The 26,316-nt window shown below is 41.0% G+C and overlaps 1 protein-coding gene across 7 annotated transcripts in view; it reads right to left on the bottom strand.

Moving 5' to 3' along the window:
* Positions 1 to 26,316, bottom strand: part of EPHA5 (EPH receptor A5) — a 192,951-nt gene that overhangs the window by 154,253 nt on the left and 12,382 nt on the right. For all 7 annotated transcript variants that reach the window (XM_058024732.1, XM_058024735.1, XM_058024734.1 and 4 more), the window contains exon 2: positions 23,736 to 23,800. In XM_058024732.1, the coding sequence (XP_057880715.1) occupies positions 23,736 to 23,774 (39 nt within the window). In that variant the 5' untranslated portion in view covers positions 23,775 to 23,800. The remainder of the gene's footprint in view (positions 1 to 23,735; positions 23,801 to 26,316) is intronic.

Raw genomic sequence — 26,316 nt, 5'->3', positions numbered from 1 at the left:
GAAAACACAAATGCATTTCAATGGCCTGATGTTAAATCATTTATAGAAGACCTATTTCTGAATCAGAAATTTCCAGCACACTATTGTTGGCAAGTGAAAATGCAGCTCCATCAATAGGAAACACACAGTTCATACAGGCTGCCTGTCTAGAAAAAGGCCAAAGATATCACACATCTAACTAAAGATATAAGAGTTAAAAAAGCATTCAGTGGAGCAGCCTTGGGTTAAATGCACAATTTTAAAACACATTCACCAGCTGTCTGCTACTCAGGCTTGTTTCTAATCTCGGAGATTCCAGGAGTGCAATTTGCTACCACAGCACAGCGAAAGGCTGCTGCCCCAAAACCAAATACTGACAGCAGGGATGAACATTTCAGAGCTTTTGTTTATTTGGTTTTGAGGGGAGGGGGGGTTGCAGTACTAATTTTTGTTACTGGTCTTCACTGACTCATTCACTTTCTTTAGCATCCACTAAAGGCAATACAGACATTTCAAGCCTTCTTCCTAGTTCCACACATCCTTGCACTGCTGAAAAAGAAATTAGGCATTTAGCAAAATCCTAGCTAACTTAAGAGGGAAAGGAAGCTTAAGATCATTAAGCAAAAGTGTTCCTAAGACTTACCTGAAACCTTCCCATCAGGACTCCCTCACTCCAAGGGTGGTGAATCTGCCTCTCTTCCCACTACATATTTCACAGGCTCCATGCTACAAGAAGCCTCATCCTCTCCTATTTAATTTTCCATCCTGCCACACAGAACTCTGCAACATATGCGTGTTAACTCAGGTATCTGCTGGCACAAAGATGTAAAACTAGAAAAGGATTTACGTATTTTATCTTTTTTCTTTTGGAAAAAGCAAGCCTGGCACAGATCTCTGATCTCAGGCTTTGAATGTGTGAAAGCATCAGAGATACTCTATGTGCTTTGCCCACAGAAGGGCAATTTTACCTCAAAATGCTGCTGTCAAGGCCACCACGAGCACATACTGATGCAGAGGACAGTGTGACATGGTGCTCTGCAATCCCTATGCCAAGTGAAAAGGGGACACCTGACGCCCTTTCAGAAGGGCAAACCAGCCTGGTGTTCAGCTCAGTACCATTTATCCTGCCTTTCATCCTGGTAACATTTGGGCAGACTCTTCGATTTCCTTTTATGCAGCTGATGTTAAGACCTGGCTGCCAATCAATAGCCTCCAGCTTAGCTCCCTCACAAATGCTCCCTCCTGCTACTCAACTTTATCTTGCAATCTGCTTCTTCCCTCCCATCACAAAACCCAAAAACTTGTGGGTTTGTTATTTTTTTTTTAGCTACCTGCTGGTTTCCACTTGCTATCGTATTACACAGCCAAAGCAAACAAGCAGCAGGCTTTCCTCTGCGCAGTTTCAGTGACTTCAGTGAGGTCACATAAGGCTAAATCTCCAGTGAAAGCCAGGCAGAGCACTACACATCTTTTCTTCTGCACTGCAGAAGGTTTTGCAGCGCTGTGCTAGCTGTAAAATAGGGCTGACTTTGTCACTATCTTGCCTATTGCAAAACAGCACTTACAAACAGGCCAGTCCCTGTTTCAGGGGAATCCTGCCACCAAATATTGCCAGTGTTATCAACAGAAGCTGATATGTGGCATTGCTCAGATTTTCAGCTCAGGAGGTGTAGGATTAAGCAAGAGCCTGATTTTGCTTGAGGTGTTTCAGTCTTCATTAAATGGGTTTTGCTTGCTCAAAGAACAAGACCACAAAAGACACAGCACCCAAAAAAGTCATGTTACTTTTGGCTCCCTCTACAACAGTGACCGGCAGGAGCAAGAGTTCTGTCTTGAACACTGGCATTGGCAAGAGGTGCATGCATAACCTCTGCGACCTACTGGTCATGGCAGAGTCCACCAGCACCTGGATGAGAGCTTGAGAGGCCTGGGGTAGTACCCCTCACAGCAAGGCACAGTGATCCAAACCACTCTCAAGCAGCAGAAAAATGCAGTAACCTGGAACAATGCTGCATGTTTGTTTGCAACCCCGCTCTTTGCAATGGGTGAGCAGCGCAGAGACATCAAAATAATTGTCCAGCTTTTTCCACCAGTACCAGTGCTTAAAACAGCACTCTTGTGCAATAGTTTTTAAGCCTTTCTGCCAGGGTAACCACACAGGTTTAAGACCCAATTTTTGCTTTGGGGCAGGGTGCCTGCTCACTGGGACAGGTCAGCAGCTTCTCCTCTGCTGCCCTGCACCAAAGGGTGCAAGGACACCAACTAGAGCCACATCACTTTTCCCAGTAAATCACAAACTTGAAGTACAAATAATCAGGAAACCAGAGCAATTCATGTACTTGGATCAAGTCAGGAAAGAAGGGGAGGGAGCAAAAAAAAATTTAGTAAAAGAGAAACCAGTTATTTTGAGAGCCTCACAAACCTTGTCTTTACCATCTTCTCTTCTTGAGTTTAAACAAAATAGAGGCCAGATAAAAAAAAATTATGAAAAAACTGTTCTGGAGTAATACAAAGTACTTCTTTCAGCCTCAAACGCAATTTTAAATTTTGGCTACCAAACCACAAAAAAATTATTACTTGTGCAAACTTTTCCAATACCAAAATCCACTTTTATAATGCAAAAGGTGAAGTTTTTTTTACACTTCCTCAGCCTGGTTTTAGGGGCTTTGGAGCTCATTTTCAGGCAGGAGCCCATGTCAAAAAGAAACCGCATTGAGTTCTATGCAAACAACATTTGGCAAGAGTTTACTAAAACCTTTAAATACCAGAAGCAGTTGCAACTGTCTGGGATCTTGCTATTTCCATACATCTGACAGTGCCCCCACCCAAGGCTCAAGCCTCATTTGGATGGCAATTTTACAACTGAGACATTTATACATACAGATATATATTCCTACTGACAGCAGTTACCAGTCAAGCAAAAAGCATAATGGATAACAGAGGACAGAAAGCATCTGATTAATCTCCCTACTCAGGCGGAAATCTGGCCTAATGAAAGCTGAGTCTCTGAAGAAGGATCTTAACATTTTCTGGTGGCTTGGCACACTCCCAATTTCTCCAACCAGGAAAATAAAACAAAAAATAATAATGATATGGGCTACTTTTGGGCTGCTCTTCTTATTTTACTACTGGATTGCAGTTTCCTGCTGTTTCTTACAATGCCACTCTGGTCACTAAGCTGCATAGTCCGGTTAACACACAGCTTCAGAATATCCTGAGGTCAATTAGCTGAAGTAAATATGAGTTTCCTCGCTCATTACTGGAGATTTCCCAGCAAGAAGCTAAGGATCATTTTTCATACACTAAAACATAAGTGGAGGAAGCAAATAGCAAAGAGGTATGAACCGGCAATTTAAAGCATGATTTTGAGATGTGCCACATCAGACTAGTGAATTTTTTTTTTCCATTTCTATATTAGCCAAACACATATTCCCTAGCCCACGTGTGATAGTTACCTAGCAGAAAGCAAACTTAGAAAGTCACTTCCATTACCACCCCCTCCAACCACCTCCCACTGAAAGGGCAAATCCTCACCTCAGCAGAGTCACAGGAACTGCCAGATATGCTTCTGGATGACCCCTTGCCATGTGTGGGCAGCAAAAATGCCAAGAGGAGAAAAAGGGCCTTGCTTCATGTTAAAGGCTACTCCCCACTGCATCAAGAGTTAACAAGACTCAATTTCACTCGGTGCCAAGGTTTCACATTTGGCTTTGCACTCTGACAAAGGGCAGGAGAGTGAATAGCAAAGATGGGGAGATAATTGATGTTTCATCTCCACTATAAAAAAAAAAAAACTACACTGAAAATGGGCTGGGTGAATGTTCACAGCACCACCACGCTCCATCCTAACTCCACTGCTGCCAACTGCACATTCCAATACTCAGAACAGCTCATCAGCAGACATCAGCTTTCAAAAAATGAAACTTTTAGAACTGAGAGCTTAAGCATCTGGGTGGGTACTTTGGTATCTTACAGTGTTTTGGATATTTTTAATTCCACCCAGGTCAACCTTTCATCATCCTGTGTGCAATCAGGACTGCTAGAAATCCTCCTCCTGCATTGAGTTCTTGAGAACCAAGAAAGGTTCTCACACCATCACACTGCTCAGAGCTGAGGGAAAACACCAAACAGGAGAGCCCCACACTGAAACCATGAGGTAAAGCATGACTGCTCCTCTCTAGAAGAGCTACATGTGAAGACTTTATCAGTCACCTAAATTTACATGGAGAACTCCATAATCATCAACTCCTGTTGTGTAAACATTTGAGTTTACTACTTGAACAAATTTTCAACATGACTTTTTATTTGTAGTATTCACTCAAGGTTTGCTGCCACACCTTCAATTTCTGCAGCAGGCTGTGCAGGAGACTTCTCAGTGAAACTCCCTATAAGGCAAAAGTGCTGACAATTCCTGGATTGCTCTGCACCACTAACTAGCTGAGAAACAATGGAGATTTCTGGAAAGCTGTGATAGCATCTCAAAACACAAGCAGCAATTTGCTACACAAAGTACCACCCAAGAAAATGGATAAGAAAGAACATTTAAAACCTTAAAAATTACTTTCAGTACATGCTTATGAAACATGTTTTCTGTTCAGAAACCTGCACAATTCAAGCTGTTGAGAAATGGAGAAACATCAGGACAAAGTCACCTAGACTTTTCAGTCTGCACGCCAAGATACATGGGGGGAAAAAAAAGAAAATGGGACTGAAGTTTAGCTCAGACTTTGACAATTTGCATGATCAATGAAAGATGTCACCACCAGAATCCAAATGGAATGAGAACCCAGCTGGAGGCCAGCGGAACTGGAATGACAAGGAGCACCAGCCCCTCCTCAGCATGCCTAATCAGGCACTGCGCCGACCCCCTTCCCAGAACAAAGCCGCGTGCTGGCTGGAAGGCCCCCTCCCCTCACACAGGTTTATTTTTTTAAAGGTTGGAAATCCTCTGTACATCTGAATTAAAACATCCATTTCACATCACAGACTGGCAATTGAGGGGAAGACAATGGAGACGAGCGTGAAAGAAGCAATGAAGAAACACAATACCATTAAATCATTTTTCACTGCCTAATGTTACACTCATTGCAGAGCAATTTAACAAAGGCCAGAACAAACAGTATTGACACCACATGGTTTAACACTGGGAGGCTGACAGAGCCAGATTTTCAGAAGGACTCAGAGCAGGACATAAATGTTAGGTTTATAACCAAATGCTTGGATTTTCAAAGCTTTTGGGATATTATTCACATTATTTATCATCTGATGATACCAAAAGTTTCACAGAACAACTTTGAAAAGCAGGAAGAAAGGAAGTTTTTCTTGTTACTTTAATGTTGACCTAATATTTAAACAAATCAAGATCTATGGGGTGATTCTGTTTACTACAACTGAAATAACACAAAGTATTTGGTTTCTTCTTAATGCACAGAACAGCAAAACTTAGCAAAAACTAAACTAAAATCTTAATCGTTATGATGGTCATTGGCTTTTTCTAATTCCTTGAAAGTGCATACACATTTAAGAGTTTCCAGTAAAAGAGAAAAAGTACTTGATCTAAAAGTGCATTTAATGAAAGCAAAACAGATTAAACTTCCTGGTTTTCTAGTATTTCAGGAAAGTGACACAATTATCCACGTGCTGCACTGGCAAAGCCTAACCTCTCAGGCGTACACGAATTTGACCAGACTACAGAGGGCCCATACACCGTATCAGACCCTCCAGCAAATGCATTATTTTGCCACTGCTCCCTGGTCTCTAATCTACCCAAAGCTTTTCAGAGTGATAATATTACATTCATGGCTTAGGCCTTGACAACTGCACCCATAAATCAATTTTAAACCTCACATTAATCATCTTTCTGTAATCAGTGGCTATTCAGCACAAATTTACATCTCATTTCTGTTGGCCAAACAGCCACATTAGAGCTTTGAAGCTTATTCAGGCTTAAATGATTATATTCCCCTAATAAACACTGAAGTCCTCTCAGTCCAGCTGCTGTGAGCTGCATTAATGACATGCCGTGGCAGCAGGGGCCATCTGAAGCCAGCCCTGTGCAATGCTACGAGCAGCAGCCCCCTTGCCAAACACATTTCCTGCATTTCCAACACTCTCAGAAGGAACAAGGAGGCTGCTCTGCCTGTGCAGACCCTCCTATGGGAACTGGCATGTGTAGCACACACACACAACACGAAATTTACTGCACTTCCCCTTAGCAGCTTCATTTGCCACCTCCTGAATACAGGGGGCCATGAGTAAAATACCCAAAACCAGATTTCCTGATTCCCCACATGCTGAGCACCTTAGCTTACTTTGAGTTCGGTGACAGTCCTTTTGAATATGAACCATCTACAAAACCCACTTTTCCCACTTGTCAGACAGCTCTAACTTTGTTCACAGCACCACCAAAATGCACCTTAGTGTGCTTTTCTTTGATCACCTCAGAATTAGATACTACATTTTTAATATCTGACTGCGACTTTCTTCCCTGTTTTATTGTGTGACAGATTATCACTCAGGATTACAGTAAGCAGCTAAAACATGATCAGTTCAGGGTAGATCTTGCATGTACTTGCCTGCAATCCATATAGTGAAACAATCCATTCTGATTGAACAATGAATAATTATTTAATTAAAGAACCTTGGCAGGCCTACATTATTAAACCTGCATAAAAAGCCTGACATTGATTGTATATTCACTTTCAGTTAAGGTCTGAATCAGTATGCTAAGATCTAAAAATGAATGAACAGAATGGGTTTATTATAACTGGTGTTAAGTACTTACCCCACTATAGGTAATAAATTATACATGTGGATGCCTGGTATGCTTATTCCACAACATAATGAAACTTTTAGTTACTTTTTATTCTATGGGATTTAATTCCCATTGTGTCAGGTTTATGTTACTATTTAAATAAGGCACCAGAATTACACGGGTGTAAATCTGCTGGACAAAGATGCAACCCAGACCTCAATGTTCCTTTTAATCTGGAATTGAAGAAACACAGATGTGCTCAATTGTTTGTGACAGATGTCCTGTGTCCTCACCATTTCACAAAGAACATGTTTCATATAACACAACATACAATGCAACCTCCACACTCTCCTGGTGTCTGGCAACCACGGAAGAAGAAGCACTTGAACATCAGCATGCCATGGCTAGGAAAGCAAATACAATCATGTGCTAAATCCCCAGCTGGGATCTCTGCAATGCAAAAATAAATGCTGTTCCAGCAATCAGCTGGGATAATGCAAAGTCTAGGAAAGCTGCTGAAGTTTTCAGAAGAAACTGAAAAAATTTCTTCTTAAGCAAGAGGTAAACCACGGCTTAACTTGATGGTAATACTGCAACACATACACAGAGAAAAAAGTTCTGTTATCAGCTTGCTTTTGCTAAACCAACAAAAGCTCCCAGAATTTAAATTAAATGCTTTTGAAGAGAAGGGAAGATATCTTGTTGGGGGGCAGGGCATAATCAATCACAGTGAGAACTTGCCATGGGAGTCAAACCATTATTCATCATCATAAGGGGCATGCAAGGAAGTTTCAGAAGAAAGTATCTGATCAGGTAGCCAAGCCCACGATGAGCCACATATATTCATCACAGAAGTACGGTGGGTTAAAGCTAGCACCAATATACCTGTGCCATGTGGGAGTAGAGAGTGTGTACATAGATAATTAAGATTCATGTATATTGCCCTCACCAGGTTACAGTAAGAGTCTCTTCCAGACCCAGGTCCCTGAGGCACAGAAGTGAAGAACACCGAAATGCTGAAGACATGCAGTTCCTCAAAGAACAAACTATCAAAAATAGTTTAAATAGAAAATTAAGTAATTGGTCTATTGCTACATCTCTGGCTGCTCAGTTAAGCTACAAGCTCTTACTACTGCTATTTTCTATCCAGGGTACACTGGGATTAATGGCAGGTTAGAAGTCGGAGAGGCAGAGCAGAAAGAGGAAGTAAAAATACGGACATGGGAAGGGGCTACATTTCCTTATGAGAACCCAGATTGCCACCAACCACCCCTTCCTCCAGCAGATTTGGGCTAAGGCAGGTGATTGCAGTTTGTAAACACCTGGTGGCAATGGACCTGCTGGATTTTGGCCACCTTGAACGTTCTGATGTGCCATCCTGCACAGCTCCAGGCTTTGGTGTTTCCTTTCAGTGCTTCTTCTCCCCTGCCAGCCCAGCAGGCCAGTCAGAAAGGCACAGGCAAGGGCCTTGGCTTTGGACTTGCTTATCAAAGAGACATTCTCACAGTGGGCTCATCCTTGAATGAAACCATCTCAATTTTGCCCAGCTTATGGACAGAACTCAAGTTAAATTGCAGCAACAGCATTTTATTGCTAGGCAAGATAATTCTTGTCTTAAGCCTGACTTTTTGGTAAAAAGTTTTACATAATCTTCAGGAGTCCCTGAAAGGCACCACTTGGCACAGAAACTACAGATGTTTATTTATCCAGCCCTATCCTAGGCCTTGCTCTCACTCTACAAAATGGGTTGATTGGCCATTTCACACTAAGAGGAAATTACAGCCACAGTTTGATCATTATTTAGCAATTAAACCATTGAGTCACTCCCATTTCAATTTTTGTCTCATCAGCTTCAGCGCCTTTCAGCAAACCTGGATGCATATTTCACCAAGTGTTGAAGTTTGAAAGGAAAAGGATGAGTGAATGTACTTTGAAAAATAAATTAAAAGTACAGTTCTCAAAGGAAGAGCTAATTACCATAGGAAACAGCACTTTTACAGGTTATGTGGTTAATTGACATAATTCTTCTTACCAATACACACACTCACTGCAAAGAAGACTGCTGAAGAAATGGTACTCTGATGCTGAAATGTTGTCCCCATAGTGCGCAACACATAAAGCTTTCTAATAATGTTTGCTGTCATCCATAAATTATTGTGCACAAAGAAACTTAAAACAGTAAGCAGTGAAAGAAATTTTGGACCAAGTAAAGGGATTAGCCATTTAGGGGAAGGACACAAAAACGTCTTGTTGCTTCTCAATAGCTTCCTCTTGCCTTGTGAGCGAGTGACATTGGACCTGGCCCAAAAGAACTCTTCCACTCATACACACAAAGGGGAATTTTCATATTTGTGCCAACTGAACCAATCAGACAGGCCATCCAAGCACTCAGGTGATTTTGGTTTTGTCTTCTCTGCTCAGGGATGCACAGTCCTGAGATGCAGCAAAGTTTTTGGCTTTACTTGCACAGCAGCTGGTGCTGAGCCAGGACTGAATCCCACCTTTCCTAGGGCATTAAGAGGCTACAAGGTTATATCTTACACTGTAACAGGAACTGTCTTCCTACCAAAACCTGTGTAGGTACACCCATTTAATAGCACATCCACCTCCTAGGGACTCCCCTTACCACATATCCATCCCACAGGTTCTCTAATGACAGTCTTCAGCACAGCTCTAGCCCACATTTTCATGTCATAGAGTATCTTGCACTGTTCTGCAATTCCTACTTGCCACAGCAACCAGCTGAGCAGGCACTATGATTTCCTTTTCACTTTTACCTGGTTTCCATCACAAGGATGATTTTCTTCCCAATTGCCTCACAGAGCAAACAAGATACTAATTTTCTAATTTACTTTCAGAATTAATTTCAGCAACAATTTGCTAATATGGCTTTCAGAAAGCCATTTTCTTTTCAAATGGCATCACTTCAGCTAGAATAAATTGCAAAGGTCCCACAAGAGAGTCCACAGCTACTCATGAGATCAAAGCCCTACTTCACAGCACAAAAACCCATTAAAAAATTAGAGAAGGCTGGGAGGTAGCTAACTTGCCTGTGGCCTCTTTGCCTGAAAAGAGTTGTTGGGAGAAGAAAGAGAGGAGTAGCATGTACCAGTAAAGTTAGCAAGAGGAGGCATGGAAAGACCCATTGACTGAGAACTGAAGTTTGAACAATTTGAGCTAAAAAGATTCATTTGTCATACATTAAGGACAGATGGATGTTGGTACAAGCTACAAAGGGATATGGACTTATCACAAGAGGGTAACTCACTCAAAGAAATCTCTCTCCAGAAGATGCACTGTGGGCCAGATCAAGGTTACAGACCTGCTCCAAGGACTCCTGAACAAGTTTCTGCACCGCATGTGCCACAAGAGATTCAACTATGTAATGTTAACAGAGCCAGTGGCCTTAAATCATATGAAGGTACACCACCATTACCTTCAGCCCACACCTTAGCGTGCTTTTCTCTTTGTGCTTTCTCCCAACCAATTGTTTTACCCCACCAGCACTGTAACTGTGACTCGCTAACAAACAGAAATAGCATGTCTAGAATGTCAATGATTTGCAATCAACATATTTGAACAGCAGGGTGTTGCCCAACTTTCTTCCTTAATACCATTTTAATTCCTTATGTATTTACTGTAATACAGGAAAAACAACAGTTCTCAGTTTTAAAATTCTGCAGCGCAATAAAGGAAGGAAATTTGCCAAGTAGTATCTTTGGTCGCAGCACTGTGTGTAAAAAAAATTGTTCAGACTCTATTTTGTCTCTTTGCTGCTTTATTTTTAAATAAACAAAACAAAGGTTGAAGAAAAGGAAGGGGACAATCTGTTCTTTAAAGGCAGTTTAAATCAAGACTTTGCTAATTTAAGTCATTCCCAGTTCAGTAAAACACAGGACACCTACAGCATTAGCCCCCGTTTTGGATTTAGTTGTTTTCTTTACCCTTGATCAATGGGGGTCTCTATGGAATCTTCCAGCAGGGTCAGAGGCACCAGGGAACTCATTTGGGAAAAGCTCCCCACATACCAAAAAAGCTCAGCATAGATTCTGGCTTCTGACAAGGACCCTCTGCAGCACCTGGAGAGATGCACAGGGACTTCTGCATATCCAGCTTCAGCAAGGTCAGCCTCTGCAAACTGCAGTGCTGAGAAACACCCCAAGTTAGCACTGGAGCAAGACAGTTCTGCGAGCAAAAAATCTCTCCGAAGTGCTTTGCTCAAAAGGGACAGAAACAGAGAAGTCCAAAAGGTTTACCTGGGCTATTGGTATCAAAGAAAACAGCTTTGCAAACACCAAGCAAGGGCTGCTTAAAATTCCCTGCTTTCTCTTCAACACCTTCACAGCAAAAGCCTTTTACAAATATTACACAGGCAGCATCATAACCAAATCCCCTGGGGGCTAAAGACATTTGCCAGGTCAATACATTTATGCAGCTCTGAGAAACAGGCTCTGCCAGACTTACTTACTGAGACTCCAAAGGACACACACTCCTGCCTATCTGTACTGCCTGTCCACACTGAGACCACCCCTCTGACTTAAATACACCAGGCTCTGAAGAAGCAGTGCTTTGAAATTGAATACACAGGGAAGCTGAGCTTACAGCCTGAGTAATCGACATGGATATTCAATTATCATTAAAATTAATAAGTAGGACAACAACCAAATCCCTGGATGGGTTTTGATTATCTCAGTCTGGGTATTTATCAGAATTACTCTGACACACTGAGCCATTGGGCTCTGGCTGACAGGCACAAGTCTCTCCTTAGCCCACTGGAGTTTCCTCTGCATTGGAAGCATCAGGACATCCAACAGCAGGAACAGACGAGTACCACACAGGAAATGAGATGGGTATCTGAAAGTGTACAAATAGTTTTGATTTGGTCTGAAGTCCATTCCCAAGTGAACTACTCATTTTGTTCCTGTTCAGCAGCTGTCCTCTGCCTCACTATAATTCTGCAGACTGACAGCAGTCACTGCTTTTGCAGGAAAGCACCAAGCTCCTTCCAGCCACCTACCCAACAGTGTACCAGTGATCACAAATCACTTATTTCCTGATCATGTGACAAGACTGGTCTAGTGATGGACATAACTAGCAATTCTTTTCTAAAGCTTCATCATTTTAAAGTTGGTTTTCCCATTACTAGAGTGAAAATCAAGGCTTTGGCTAATTACTGTATTAATCAATATCAATAAATTTAAGAACGCAAAGTTAACTCCAGAATTGGCAGACATATTAAATGTGTGTTGCCATTTAAATTAACTACACAGAAAAATTCAGTTACTCAATCTGTCATCAAAATAAAAAGCAAACAGTAAACCAGACAGAGATTGTGTAATGAAGTAACTTTATCTTACAGGATTGTATTTGTGGTTATGACTTTATTTGTGTAGTCTAGAAGGATTTGTGACAAACTGAATAATCTTGCATTATTGTAATGATTTGTAATCACAACACTGGCTAAAATTTATGGGTTGACTTTACATTCGCACTGCAATCATCTAAGAAAGTCAGCACATGCCCTACAGTTCTAACCACTTAAAATTATGTCTTGCAAGGAGCCCCAACAGCCCCCAGTTTGGAGGTTTGAGGCCAAGGCAAAGCTCTCAAGTGTATCTTTCAATTTCTGAAGCAAATAAAGCTAAAAAGAACAAATCTCAACACCCCCAAGGCTTCTGAACAGAAGACCAAAGGTTATATTTTTGCTGTCCTTTACTGTTGACTGAACGGGGAGCAAGCCACGCTGAGCAGGCATCATACAGAGCACAAGTTATTTTGATGACCCTCAGCTTTAAGTGACAAACTTTGAGGACCTCCAGGCTGCAGCAGGAAACCAGGAGAATTACATCAGTGCTGTACCTGGAGTCTGCAGGCTGACCCCCTGCCCTTGTCCCATCCCCACTCCCCCAAATTAAAACATCAGGTACCAATGAAAAAGGCAGCCAACACAGACAGAAAGTGCTAGTTTTTCTGAACAGTTGGAGGAAAAAACCCCAAAATTCTTAAATCCTCTTTTTCAAAACCAGACAATTTCACCCCCACACTTGGTATCTGCTGAGTACAATTAGGTCTTGGGGTTATCATCCAAGAAGGAGTGGTACCTGTGCATCACAGTAAAACTCAAACAGCTCAAAAAATTAATTCTAAAGAGCACTTTCAATAAATAAATATTTTAAGAAGTCCTGTCATCACCTCCCCTCCCACCCTGCGCTCACTCACCTGGTCTTGGTCTAGCTCACAGCCTAAGTGAGGCACTGATTTGCACTAGAGGAGCACCAAGTAGCTCTTTCTCACAACTGATACCAAACTGAAAATGGATTAATGATACCTCAAATCATAGCAAGAAACACCCAGCGCCATCTTCTCCTGATAACTGTCAATATCATGGTCAATATCCTGAATACTGCCAATATCATGGGAAGAATCACTGGGGTTATAGGAAGATCTCTGAAGGCAAGGATTAAGTCACTTGTCCCAAAATATTTTTGTTGAAGTCAAATGCAAAATTCTGCAGCATGAAAGTTCAGTCCTCTCCCCACTTCAGAGCCAGAAGTTCTGATCTTTGAAAGAAAGCATCCCAAGGAGAGCAATTATCCACAGAAAACACACATCTTTACATGATTCTGGTTTATCTTAGTGCAGCAAAAGTAGCAGATCTACAGGACACTATATGACTCAATATATAGGTAGCTCATATACATGGAAAAAAATAAGATTCAGGCCTTAGTAATGGGGAACCTCTCTAAAAATTTAAATGCATCTACTTTTTTGACAAGGTTTTTTGAACTTGATTTTTTTTAAAATTCTCATTTTGTAAAGTCAAGAATTAAATATAATCAGAGGAGTTGCCTGGCACTTGCTTGAATAACAATGACAAAGAGAAAGAAGTAAGAGTACATTAAGCTAAATGCTTATCAAAGCATTTTGGCAAGAACCAAGTACCTGATAATACTTTCCTTGGAAAGCAGCAAAAGGAAGCAAATAAAGGACTGTGTGGAGGTTTCAGCCTGATCTGACAGATCCAGGCTTTAGAAAGCCACCAGCAATTTTACTCTTTGCCATTATCAGCCTTCTCTGAGCAGTCCCAGACATGCCCAGCTCAGCAGGCAATTTCTTCTACACCTCTTCCATCACACCATGCTGATCCACAGTCCCCACTCTTCTCAGGGGAGCTTTCATCCTTACCAACCCCGGGGCTCAATCCTGCCTCCTCCCTGCAGCTAACGGGCAACTCATCCATGGATTGTTCCCTACTAAGGCCACTAAGATCATACAGGGGTAGGTGAGGGTCAAACTAACATGCAAGATGTCAACCACTCCTAAATATAGATCACTATTATATCACAGATGTGTCTTCAGTAAACCATCTTGAAACAGAATCAAGAATCAGTGATGTCCCATTACACATGGAAGAAATAATTGCTCTCTACACAGTCTTTATATTTTGAGACTATTTCAGTAGATTTCCCCCCCCCAAAATCCTCTGCCTGGCAGAGGAAGCAGCAGCCAAACCATGTTCTGCAATTGTTTTCTACTCACTGTTCATCCCATGGGGTGCAGACCATCAATCACCGTGGCCTGACAGCATACAATATCACAGTGGTATCTCAGAGATGACTGATAGCCAGGTGTCACCCACACTCCTCAACAGGGCTTCATCACTCATGTTGAAGAGCCTAAAGGCTGGAGAGAAGGAGGTGCCACTCTTCTTTGGAGCAGAGTGAACACAAAAGCCTCCAAAGCATGATTTGCATCCATGTGTACTGCTCATACCTAATCTCCAATCTGTTTTGCTACAGTACTTTCAGTATTAAGCCAACAGACCTCATGGTTACTGTTTTACTTGCACACACTAAATCACAGAGTTCAGTATGCCTTTTCCCTCAAAGTGAAGATGCCCGAAGATAAATTAAGACTATTGACCCAAAATATATTGGGACAAGAAAAGCTTTGAAATAAAACACTGTCATTTTCTTTCAATAGCCAAGAACCTAGTCCCAGCTTCCACTTTCTTATGTGCATGTAGCCTTCAGCAACTGAAAAACACCCTGTTTTTCTGATCAGGACAAGCAAACAGAAAATCCTGAATGACTTCCATTAACAACTTGAAAAATGGATGGAAGTTTGTTCTAACAATCCCAGATGTTCAGCTGCTGAACTGTTTCTTAATAGTAGGATAACCACATACCAGGACTTTGCAGCAACACAACAGTCAATTGGAAAGCTCTCCTTTCAGGTTTCCAGCTAGGTGAAGGGTCTTCAAATTAGCTCTCTATTTTTATTGTCCTCATTCACTGTCTACACACAAGGCAATGGCTTGCCATGAAGACAAAATACCAGCTTCCCTCTTTACATTATTTTCAGGAATTTTGCATTTCAAATGTTCTCCTTCTGAACACACCTACTAGGTGTTTACCTTTTTGAAGCTAGCATTCTTTCTTTTTAATGGTTTTTTTTGAACTGGCTTTCCTGAATAAGTAACATCAAAAAAAAAAAAAAAAAATCAAACAGTATTCTTGAATTTACTTACCAAAAAAAGCGCCATTAACCTGAGGAAAAATATATGCTGTCAAATGGGGCCAGTGCATTTGAAGTCTTATAAAATGATTATGCAATTAAGTGATAAGTAATGCACTGATATATATATTTGGCGCATGAACCAGTAAGAAACATACTTCAAAAATTCATAAAATAAGCTATAAAATCCTAATGCATGTTTTGAAAACCCTGGGCTGTTGCATATGCATTCTGTAATGGTAATATTTTATTCTGTATAGTTTCAGATTTTCCATGAATGCACTACATTAATACATTTTAATTGTATGGTTACTAACTGTTGTATACCAGTATTTCTGAAATTGGCACAAAAGCAACAAAGAAAACAATGGTTTTAGAAGATAAAGCTCTTCAAAGCTCTTTTATCCCCCAATGTAATTCCTAGACACTAGAGAAAAAATAAGACATTTTAGCATGAAAGGAGATTATTGTTTGCCCAATGAGCCTGTGTGGAGGAACCTAATGCTGACAACAGTATTTACAAAATGATATACTGAAGGATCAACCTTTATTTTTCCCCATGTAGAATATATTATTCCAGTAATACAGTTCCAGCCAAGATAAAGATTTGCTTTATTCCTAATCTCACTAGTATTAATTTATTTTACAATACCTTAGAGTACTCTAGGCATTTTAGATCTCCTTTAATAAGACCTACACCTCGCCAGATGCTGCTCCCAAATAAATGCTGATTTATGTCAACAGCACACAAACCAAAGGGCAGCCAGCTGAGAGGACAGGACAACAAGAGCAGTCTCAAATGGAGTGAAAAGATTAGATTTCAGATACAAAAGGAGATATGAGAAAGGACATGAATTAAATGGTAAGGCTATACAATGAGAACTCCTGTCTAGCATGAGTGTCTTTAAAAGTAGATACATACTGCAGCTCATATGTTGCAGGTATCAAGAGTGAATCTTAAATGCAGGTTAATGGATGAGTAGCAGTAACCTGATTTTAGTCAGGCCAAGATTAAAAAAAATAAGAAAAGACAAACAAATAGTAACAAAAAACCAGCAACACCCAATACCCACCATTACCCACCCCCCCCCCCAAAAAAAAAAAAAGCCAAAAAAAGGGCACACCAAATTTCAGAGGGAAACAAAAACAGATCTCACCCTAGACAGAATCAGGACAGGCTTTCAGACAGAAGGGCTTCAGACTTAGGGTTGCAATAGGTCAGAGCAGACCACCTGGTTTGTTCCTTCAGGAGAGATTAACTCAGCTTGACCAGAGTAGCAGAGAGAGTCCAACCTGCTGTCAAGAAACCTCCTGTGACAGAAATCCCACATCTGCCCCACAGACTAACCATTAGAAGCCACACTCCATAAAATTTACCCTGAACCAGTCTAGATGAAATAAATACTGCTTCTCTTGTCCCACCCATTGCAATCCTGGATGAAAGCTTTTTCCCTTCCTCCCTGGTGGCTGTGGGCCAGCCCAAGACTCTGTGCTACACCCAACTCCATCAGCCTTCTTACACAGGATGCAATTCCCCATTCCTAAGCTGATCTCTTTAGATTTTGATTGGTATAACAAAGCTTTGTGAAACAAATGCAGCTCTATGAGCATCGCCAACTCATCAGGGAAACCCACCCATGTGGACAGTAGTCTGCTGGCCAAATTCACCTCTCATGGCAGTGCCCTACTCCCACTGAACTCCAGCATCTTCATTCTCCCTCTGGGGCTTTCAGAGTTGGAAACATGAAGCCAGTTCTACTTTAAACACAAGGTTTAGTTAAATACCACAAGGGTCTCATACAGTTGCATTATTAACCTCTGGTTAATGACCTCCTTCCCAACCCAAAGCTCAAGCTCTTTTGTTGGAGTTATGCTATACAAAAAAAGCATGCATGACTCTGGCACACTAAGCAGGCAGCACAACCAAAAGAAGACACATCATCATGGTCCCATTGAATGAATAAAAATGACCATGGACATGAAGTACCAGAAAGAGAGTCACAGAGGGCAGATCTGTAACTATATATATAAATACACACACAGATATATAGAGATATTGCAAATTACCTTAATAAATCCTAGTGGGCAAAAAACACCCCATATGTTTCAACTCTTGAGCTCAACATCACCCCACACATGGTCTGTGTACAATTCCTTTATATGGTATATAACAGAAAACATTAGGTACTACTGCTCAGGCTTGGATTACACAAACACTTACACATGCAGTATTGTTTCTTACTAAAGTGTGCATGTACAAAAATGTGTACATATAAACAAAGCAGCCAAATTGCAGGCTTTTAGGGTGCCATTTACAGTTTTTCAGCTGCCCAGTATTACTTACTTCCATCATGCTTCCTGCTAACATTTAAACTGCATTCTTGTATGTTAGCATATGTGTTGGTTGTGGCTAGGATAGAGTTAATTTTCTTGGTGGTAGCTGGTGTGGGCTATGTTTTGGATTTGTGCTGGAAAGAGTGCTGGTAATTCAGGGATGTTTTCCTTAGGGAGGTTACACAGTCACGGCCTTTTGTGGCTCTCACCCCACCCTACAGCAGGAAGGCTGAGGGTGCACAAGGAGTTAGGAGGGGACACGGCTGGGACAGCTGATCCCAGCTGACCCCAGGGATATGCCACACCATGTGGAGCATAGAGAGCTGGGGAGAAGAAGGAAGGGAGGGACATTCAGAGTGATGGCATTTGAGTTCCCAAGTCACAGTTACGTGTGAGGGAGCCCTGCTTTCCTGGAGATGACTGAACACCTGCTGGCCCTTGGGAAGAGGGGAAGGAATTCCTTGTTTTGCTTTACTTGCATACATGGCTTTTGCTTTACTGATTAAACTGCCTTGATGTCAGCCCACGAGTTTTCCCACTTTTACCCTTCTGATTGTCTCCCCCATCCCACTGGGGAGAGGGACAGGAACAAGCAGCTGTGTGGGACTTAGCTGCTGGCAGGGGTTAAACCACAGAGCAGATCCTCTGAATTCCTCTTCTACGCTGGTCACAGACGAGCAGCAGCATTTGCAGGAAAAAAAACCACAGGCTGCCAAAAGTGCTGCCCTGAAAATGCCAATTATAATCATAACTACATGACACAGCTCAATGGTGCCAAGAATCCTCCTTCTCCTTTCACTAACCCGCATCCCTCCCCCTTTATTTTATTTCTATCCCTGAGGGCAAGCACTGCCTCCAATCCAGGATTCCTGTGTTAAATCTCTATCTGAACTAAGATTGACGGAGAGAAACAGAATCTATTCCCAAATCATGCTGAGTAATCTAAAACTGCTGTTATTTTTAACTTTAAAGAGGCACCCTAGGGTACCTATCCTCAAAAAAATAAGCCAGAAATGCTGCTTGGGGAAAAAAAAAAAACAAACCACCTATCCAAACCAAACAGAAAAAAAACCAAACCAAACCAACCAACCAAAAAAAAAAAAAAAAAATCAAGACCATCAATATCCTACATAAATTAAAACAACTTGTGGAATCAGTCTAGCTCAATTTACCCAACTTTCAGTATTTGGCCTTACTAACCCCCCAAAGGAGGGGCAATTGCTTTCCTTCTTGCTGTCCACATGCAAGAAATCACCTATCTCCCTCACAACTCTTTATTCATTGCAAAAAATTAACATCTCCTCAGGACCAGGTTCTTCAGTACATGTTTATTTTCCTGTTTGAGCCTAAAGAAAAAAAAAAAGCCATCACATGGAGATGTGCAATGAGCCACAGCACAGAAGCAATACCCCAAGGACCACAGAGACTTTCCTGTTCTGTGCTGCAGGAAGTTCAGGGAAATCAATGTGAGGTGGAGGAGATGGAAGAGAACCCTTTGTGCAAAAGCAAAGCAGGTGTGCAGCATTCTGATTTGGACAGAAAAAGAGTACTTTTAATCCATAAATAAAGAAGTTTTAAAGTAACAGTGAAAGGAGGGAGGGTCAAACAAATAAATCAGCCCTATAAGGGCCGCTGGAACAAAAATCAGATATAATTGCTGAATAAATCAAACCGGTAAAAAAAAAAAAAAAATTTAAGCACCAACTTTGGTTTTACTTGGCCAGAACAAGTAAAACTGCACAGCATGGGTTTGCTCTGTAGCCCCTGCTATGGCTTTGCAGCAAGCTGAAATGCACGACCCAGCCTCCTGCCCAGTCAAGGGAGGAAGAGGATGCAATACAGCCCACAAACACTGCCTGGCCTCACCTGGCTACTTCTGTCACAGCACTTGTTCCTACCACTGTGAGTTTGCATAGGATAAAAATGTATGTTTAGCACAGAGAAGCACAGGCCCTTCAGTCAGAGCTGTCCAGTGTCACAGCCACGTGCAATGCACACACAAACCTCTGATGTGCCCACTTTGGGCAGTCCTAAGCACTGCCCCAGCAATCGGTCCAGAGGGAAAAGACTTTGCAGACCTGCTGTACAAGCCTTTAATAGAAAACCTGACTGGTTTTGTTCATGTGCTTGGAGGGCTTCCTACTGCACAAGAGGGACCAGACTTTCCTGATATAGCCTCTGGTAATTACAATAACTACCTTCAAGTTAAAACAAACTTACAAGAGCTGCAGAAATAAATCAAAATTGTCCCTTTGGCATGTAATAAGAGGATCAATTCCTAACCTGAGCACAAAAAGGACAGCATTTTCCATGCTGACCATGCTGTTTTGTCAGGAAGAGAGTCCCTTTTCTGAGCTCCATGGCCATGAGGGCCTCACAGGAATCTGCTCATGCTTTTAAGAGATAAAATGCAAGTTTAAGAGCTGACTGCACAACTGCTGCAAGCTGCTGGACCCACACAGGGCAGCCAGGAAGCCAGACTACTGCCATTCACTTATCCTTCAGGGAAAAGCAGCAGAAATAAGGAAGCCCTTTCTCCTGCTCAGCAGCCGGTTCTTCACACCAGAAGGCATTGTTTCAAAGCCCAACTTGGCCATAGCACATTTCAGTCATCTCATTCCCATGCATCCCTCAGTACTCCAAGGAAGAGGGGGATTTTTCCTACCTTCTATGCGCATGGGGAATATCAAGGCCAACCAGGCTGCAAGGATAATGGCCACCACCCAAATCAGTACCAAGTAAGTGCCTCGCCAGACACAGAGCTTCAGAGGACAGCCTTGGCTAAAGTGCTCATCTCCCTTTCCGTACAACCCACTTCTCACAAGGTGAGCCAGCACACACTGCTCAGCAGTGCATCAAGGCCTGATTTTGTGGGGACTGCAGCTGCTACAGTGCTTCTTCATTTGAGATGAGAGCACAAAACAGCCCTACCTTTATTCCTGATTTGTTTCCAGGCTGGAGAGTCAGCCTCCTTCCCATACAATGCTGCTTTCATTTCCCACATTAGATCACATTTTCCCGTTGTGTTCAGAAAAAATAAGGTGAACAAGAGACTAAACAAGGGCAACTGGACCTTTTGGAGCATGAAATGTTTTAAACATTCAATATACAAAAATTACACAGCACACAGCTGTAATAGAAGTTTAGACTATGATATCTACAAAGGATCTGCCAAAAGCAAGTTCATTTGGCTTGCCTGGACCTCTTATCTCAATTGTCTCAGTAGGGGCTTTTTGTGGGATTTTGTTTGTTTGTTTTACATGTGGAAATCTGTTTTCAAAACCTACCAGCTTAAGCCTTTGTGGTGCAAAGATAATTTCTCGCAAGCACTCCCATACAATGCCAAAGACTAAACACTTGTTTTCTTTAACAGCAACTGTGCCCCGCTACAGTCTCCTACTTCTAGCACTTATAGTTCTAAGAAAAGTATTTATGTTCTGTTAAGATTATAATAAAAATAAAGTGGAGAAGCAGCAACACTGGAAGAGAACCAATGTATCTTCAGCTGGAACTGCACCACTGTTGAATAGTGACTGCACTCCACAGGATATTGTTCACAGCAACAGCGAAACACCATGCCTCAAAAAAGCTTACTTCAGAACGTGGTTTGTATCTACACACTCTGGCACAGCAAAGTGTGACACATCCTGACATTCTTGCTCCTTTCCTTCATGGAGAACTGTGCAGACAGATACAGGGACCTTGAAAATTTTCCCTAGGAGAACATCCTGAGGTAACAAATTTGTATGAGAATGCCCCAAAACACACAAGAAGGCCTATATCGGATGACAGTTAAAGCACCCTCCTTTTCCAAATTCAAATCCCGAAGAAAGAGTGACTTTAAATACTAATATTTGGTAGATACTGTAAAAAAAATTAAGCAAAGAATGTGTAACTGCAGTGTGGCTGACTGCAGAGCAGAAATAGCAATTAGAGAAGTAACTCTGGAAAGACCTTTTTCAGTGCTCATAAAATACTGCAAATATATTAGATAAAAAAATAAAGACAGTTGGACTAACCTCCTGGATTTTTATAATGTCCCATGAAAACAAAGAAGATTAAGATAAGATTTCTGGAAATTTGAAAACCAACTGCCTAATTCACTTTTAAACACAAAGCAGAAGTTAATTAAGGTAAAAAAAAATCTCCCTATTGAGTCAGTAACCTTTAATTTGGCATTCCTGAGTGTACTTTGATGTGCTCTTTGGAAACTGAGCTTGTAAATATAGAAAGGTTTCCCTAAATAATGAAAAGATACAGTTGTGGCTTATGTATAGGACAGTTAGCTTTTGATTTACTCATCTACACATACAGACTCAGAAGTATTCTGAACTTCTCAGCCCTGTTTTTCTATGGATATTCTTTTAGGGGCATTGGGATACACCAGAACTGGGCTTTATACCACAGGAAAAATACCAGAAGATGTTAAAAAAGTTTAAAAACAAATAAAACCATCCCTTAAGAATATTGGGTACTGGATATTGGGATCCTTATGGTGCACCATGGCACCAAAATATTGCTCTGCCAGCATATCTGGCACCAGCCATTCTGATGGCCACACAAGCAAGTGGAGTAAGTTTTATTCTCAGCTTTAAATCAACAGATTAAAAAAAAAAAAAAGGCTATAAACTAACCCTAACAGGATTAGATCTTGGAATGAATTGAAAATAAAATCAGATCCTTGTGTAGCTTTCACATTCCTGCTGTAACCAGTGCCTGTAAACATGCAGCTTGTCCAAGTGAGGCTGCCATTTCCACAACCTTTCATCCACACAGAATATATGGAAAGCCAGACTTTAATTTACTGTCTAATATATATTTTTTTTCAAGGTTGGCTGAATTTTATACAAACACCATCTATATAACAATCCAACTGGAATCCAAGACAATTATGCAGTCTGTTTCATCTGGTGACTAAACCTCTGGAATAACACATTCCTGAGACTTGCTCTGTTGGAGGGCTCAGTCATGCAGCATTTCTAACTTAGGATGCTTTCTACCCTCACACAGTGCTCATGGCTTTCAGGAACTGACAGGAATACCCAGCATGGTGCAGAAATCAACCTTTCAAGACTGCACCAAATCTCTGTCGCAGTACAGCATTGCAGATGCCCCAAACCAAAGACCAAAAGTCATAGCCAAGACTGCTTGTGTGATGCAGTCAGGTCAAGCAGATACACTGGAGGGTATTAATGCATTTAAATTCTACTATTTACTTCAAGTATAAAATTAGGCCAGGTTCTTTCAGCTACAGAATCACAAGAACGGGTCAGGTTGGAAAGGACCACAGTGGGTCATCTGGTCCCACCTCCCTACTCAAGCAGAGCCACCCCAGAGCACATGGCACAGGGTTGTGTTTAGAGGGTTCTTGAGTATCTTCAGTGAGGGAGATTCCACAACTTTTCTGGGCAACCTGTTATTCACACAATAACCCATGATCACCCACACAATAACCAACTTGTTCCTCATATTCAGGTGAAGCTTCCTGTGCATCAGTTTCTGCCCTCTGCCTCTCGTTCTATTGCTTGGCAGCAGTGAGTGGAGCCTGGCTCCATCCTCTTGGCACCCTCCCTGCACTCACAGACGTTGTTGTTTCAGTTGTGTCCTCTTGAGGCGGAACAGCTCTTAATATAGGAAATGGTAAGGGACAGAGGCTCTTCAAGGTGCTTAGAACTCAGCTCCTGTTTCAGTGTTATCAGGTCCCAGAACTTTACCATGAATCTGAGATGCATTTGTGAACAGCCTTGTTCATTTAAAGCTAACAATGATGTTCCACATCTTGCTCTTCAGAAGCTAACTTCCAAAAAATTGTTTTCCACATTTACCGCAAAGGCTCAAGAAAAAACCCAAGAATTTATAATTGAAGAGAAATTTAAATAACCTCATGGATTTTCTTGGTGAGGGGGGAGGAGTGAGGAGGCTGACTCATGATTATTTTTTAATACTTGTGGTTGGCTCTGCTGCATAAATGAATCAATTCCCTAGCCGTACAGCTCCATTTCTTCAGTCACAGCTTGTTGTTTTATTTATTTTTTTCCCTCCATTGCCGACAAATCATTCTAGAGAGTTTTTAAACCCAGTAGTCTACTTTCCGAATGGAAACGATTAGTATAATCTGGGAGAGAGAAAGAAAACAACAGCAGAGACTTACCCCATTTTTTGGGTAGGCTATCCATCCTAGGTCCCCCATTACTGTACGTGAGTCCAGCAAATTCACTGAAAATAAAAGAAAAATATGTTAAAGAACATGGACTGATTACAAACTTCAGCAGATATTTCAAGGCATGGATGGCTCTGGTAAACAGATTGTTTATAATTAACCAAGGAAGGTGAATTTCTGTAAAGCAAAATAACAATGCAATAACTCCTCCAACAATGAGGTCATACCATGAAAACAATTCTCTCTATCCATTAGCTTATTCCTTTGAGATCTGCCACAGAAACCAAGCTGCAAATGCACTGAACTTCTGCAAAATCCAGATCCTGCACATTCTTAGGACCTTGAGCTGCCAGGGGAATAAGTACCTCATGCACACTGTGTGTTTATGTGTATATGCCAGACATACAGTATATAGGTAAAAATATACACTCACAAACATCTTTGCAAATTTATACACACATTTCTTCTAATGTGGCATGTATTTTTTGGCATAATCAGGCCCTTAGGACAAAAATGAAACAAGAATTTTTTAAGTATTATATGTGCAAGTATTAATTTCATCAGCAATCTATAATTTTCTTCCTCTTCCACATTTTCCTCCAAGTCTTTGACATCTTCATTATAAGCCATGCAAGGCATCTTTTGTCTTGTACACACAAAAATTCATGAACAATTTTAAGTCACACAAGCAACCAACAATTTACATTAAAGAGCAAAAAAACCCTATTGCCAAGTTTGTGACATTTTTTTCCTCTCTTATTACCTGAAATATTGGGTAAAAAGTGAGAAGTGACTAAATCCACACAAACTTAATTCAGCTAAGAAAAACAGTGGCAGCTTCTGGTGCTGAGCTTTCACCTACTGCACCCAGGGCTCTAAATCTCCTAGGCAGAAGATTGAATCATCAATTGTCATCCAAAATCTCAATTTCAGAGCAACTTTTGTCTACCTTAATAGCACACTTCATCAGATTACAACACTCACTTCTCTCAGTATAATTGTTTGCATAAGACCTCACTTTTTGTACTCATGTTCTTCCTGAAAAGGAAGGGACTTCCCTGGGTCTTCAATTCCTGACCTCCACCCTGCATGCTCTTTAAAAATCTCACTGGAAGTTTTGGTAATTGGACTTTCAAGACTATCCAGCACGTGATTATCTAGACCAAGAACAAGCTTGAAATGGGTGCTGAGGTATTGTGCTCTTTTCTTTAGAATTGCAAGGATGTAGGTACTTCAAGATTGCTACAGAGAAAAAGCCAAACAGGTTGTAAGCACAAATTTGAAGCAGGCATGTATCATAACTAACCCTCTGGGTTACACCATTTATGGAGGCATACTAAGAAAATCCAGAAGTACTATACTGCAAAGCTTGCTCCTTTAAAATATTAAGGAATATTTAAAAACAAAGGAAGGCTAAGCAACTGATTTCATTTGGAAAAAAACCCAGAGTTCTCTAAATCAATTTGGTCTTGATCATTGTACTGCACTGAAGGCTGACTGCTGTAGTTCCTTGTACACAAAATCAGGCCAAAACACAAAAAATAAAACACAGTTCTCAGATTGGGCAAACGCTTATCTTAAAAGTGATTTGCTTATCCAGGTATTTTCACAATGTATAAAAGTATTAATGCAGGACACTACCACAAGGCATAACATGTTCTGCCTGGTCAAGTATATTTTTGTGATGTTGAGCAAAGAACACATTTGGTGGCTCAGGGTTTTCATTTCTGGATTGCTTTTTCCTGCCAGAAGCAGAAACAGTTGGAAGCTGTCAGTGCTACCAAACTACAGGACATGTGGTGGAAGCAATACCCAGAGACTACACTGGACTGTATTCACAGTAAGTAAACATACAATCAGGTGGCATTCCACCCCAGAGTCTGTGCAAAATAAAGCTACTGCTATCACCTAGCACTAGATACATCACCCAGTTATGCCCAGCCTTTCCCCTTATGAAGTCTGCAGGTAAAATGGTCATTAATTTCTCCTGCTTCAGCTGAAGCCAAGCACTGCCATCCAAGTGCTCCTGAGCTACACTATATTTTCTTAGGATAAAAAGAATGACCCCAAAGTATTCTTCAAAATAAGACACACAAACAACACATCCCATATTATAATTGTATACTATTTTAAAAAGCAAGAGACAGCAGTGAAGTTGCTAAAATGGCAGGTTTGCTCAAATTCCTTCTATTAAAATCACTGTAATTAAACTGTGCAGAACAGTATATTCCTGTCGTTAAGTTGCAATGGATGCAAAACAAGTATTGATCTACATTGTACAACTTAATTAAAAGTTGTCCTGGAGATGCTACTAATGAATGTAATTAGATGCTGTGTTTGATGTCACAAGCTTCTTCATGACACGCTAATTAAGGAAAAAGCAGAAAAAGTGCTTTATTCGAACATCAGATCATAAAAAGAACATGATACAACTAAATATTGTATTATCTTTCTATCAATGACAATTTTTAAATTGCTGTTATTAACTTCCAATTCAAAATAATTTTCTGCATATGAAAAGATAATACAGCCCATTCAACTCTAAGTCAAGTCAGTGGGAATTTTCTGACTA

The sequence above is a fragment of the Melospiza georgiana genome, chromosome 5, assembly GCF_028018845.1.
Source record: "Melospiza georgiana isolate bMelGeo1 chromosome 5, bMelGeo1.pri, whole genome shotgun sequence".
Lineage (NCBI taxonomy): Eukaryota > Metazoa > Chordata > Aves > Passeriformes > Passerellidae > Melospiza > Melospiza georgiana.
The sequence above is the reverse complement of the archived record's forward strand: the minus strand, read 5'-3'. Positions and strand labels throughout refer to the sequence as shown.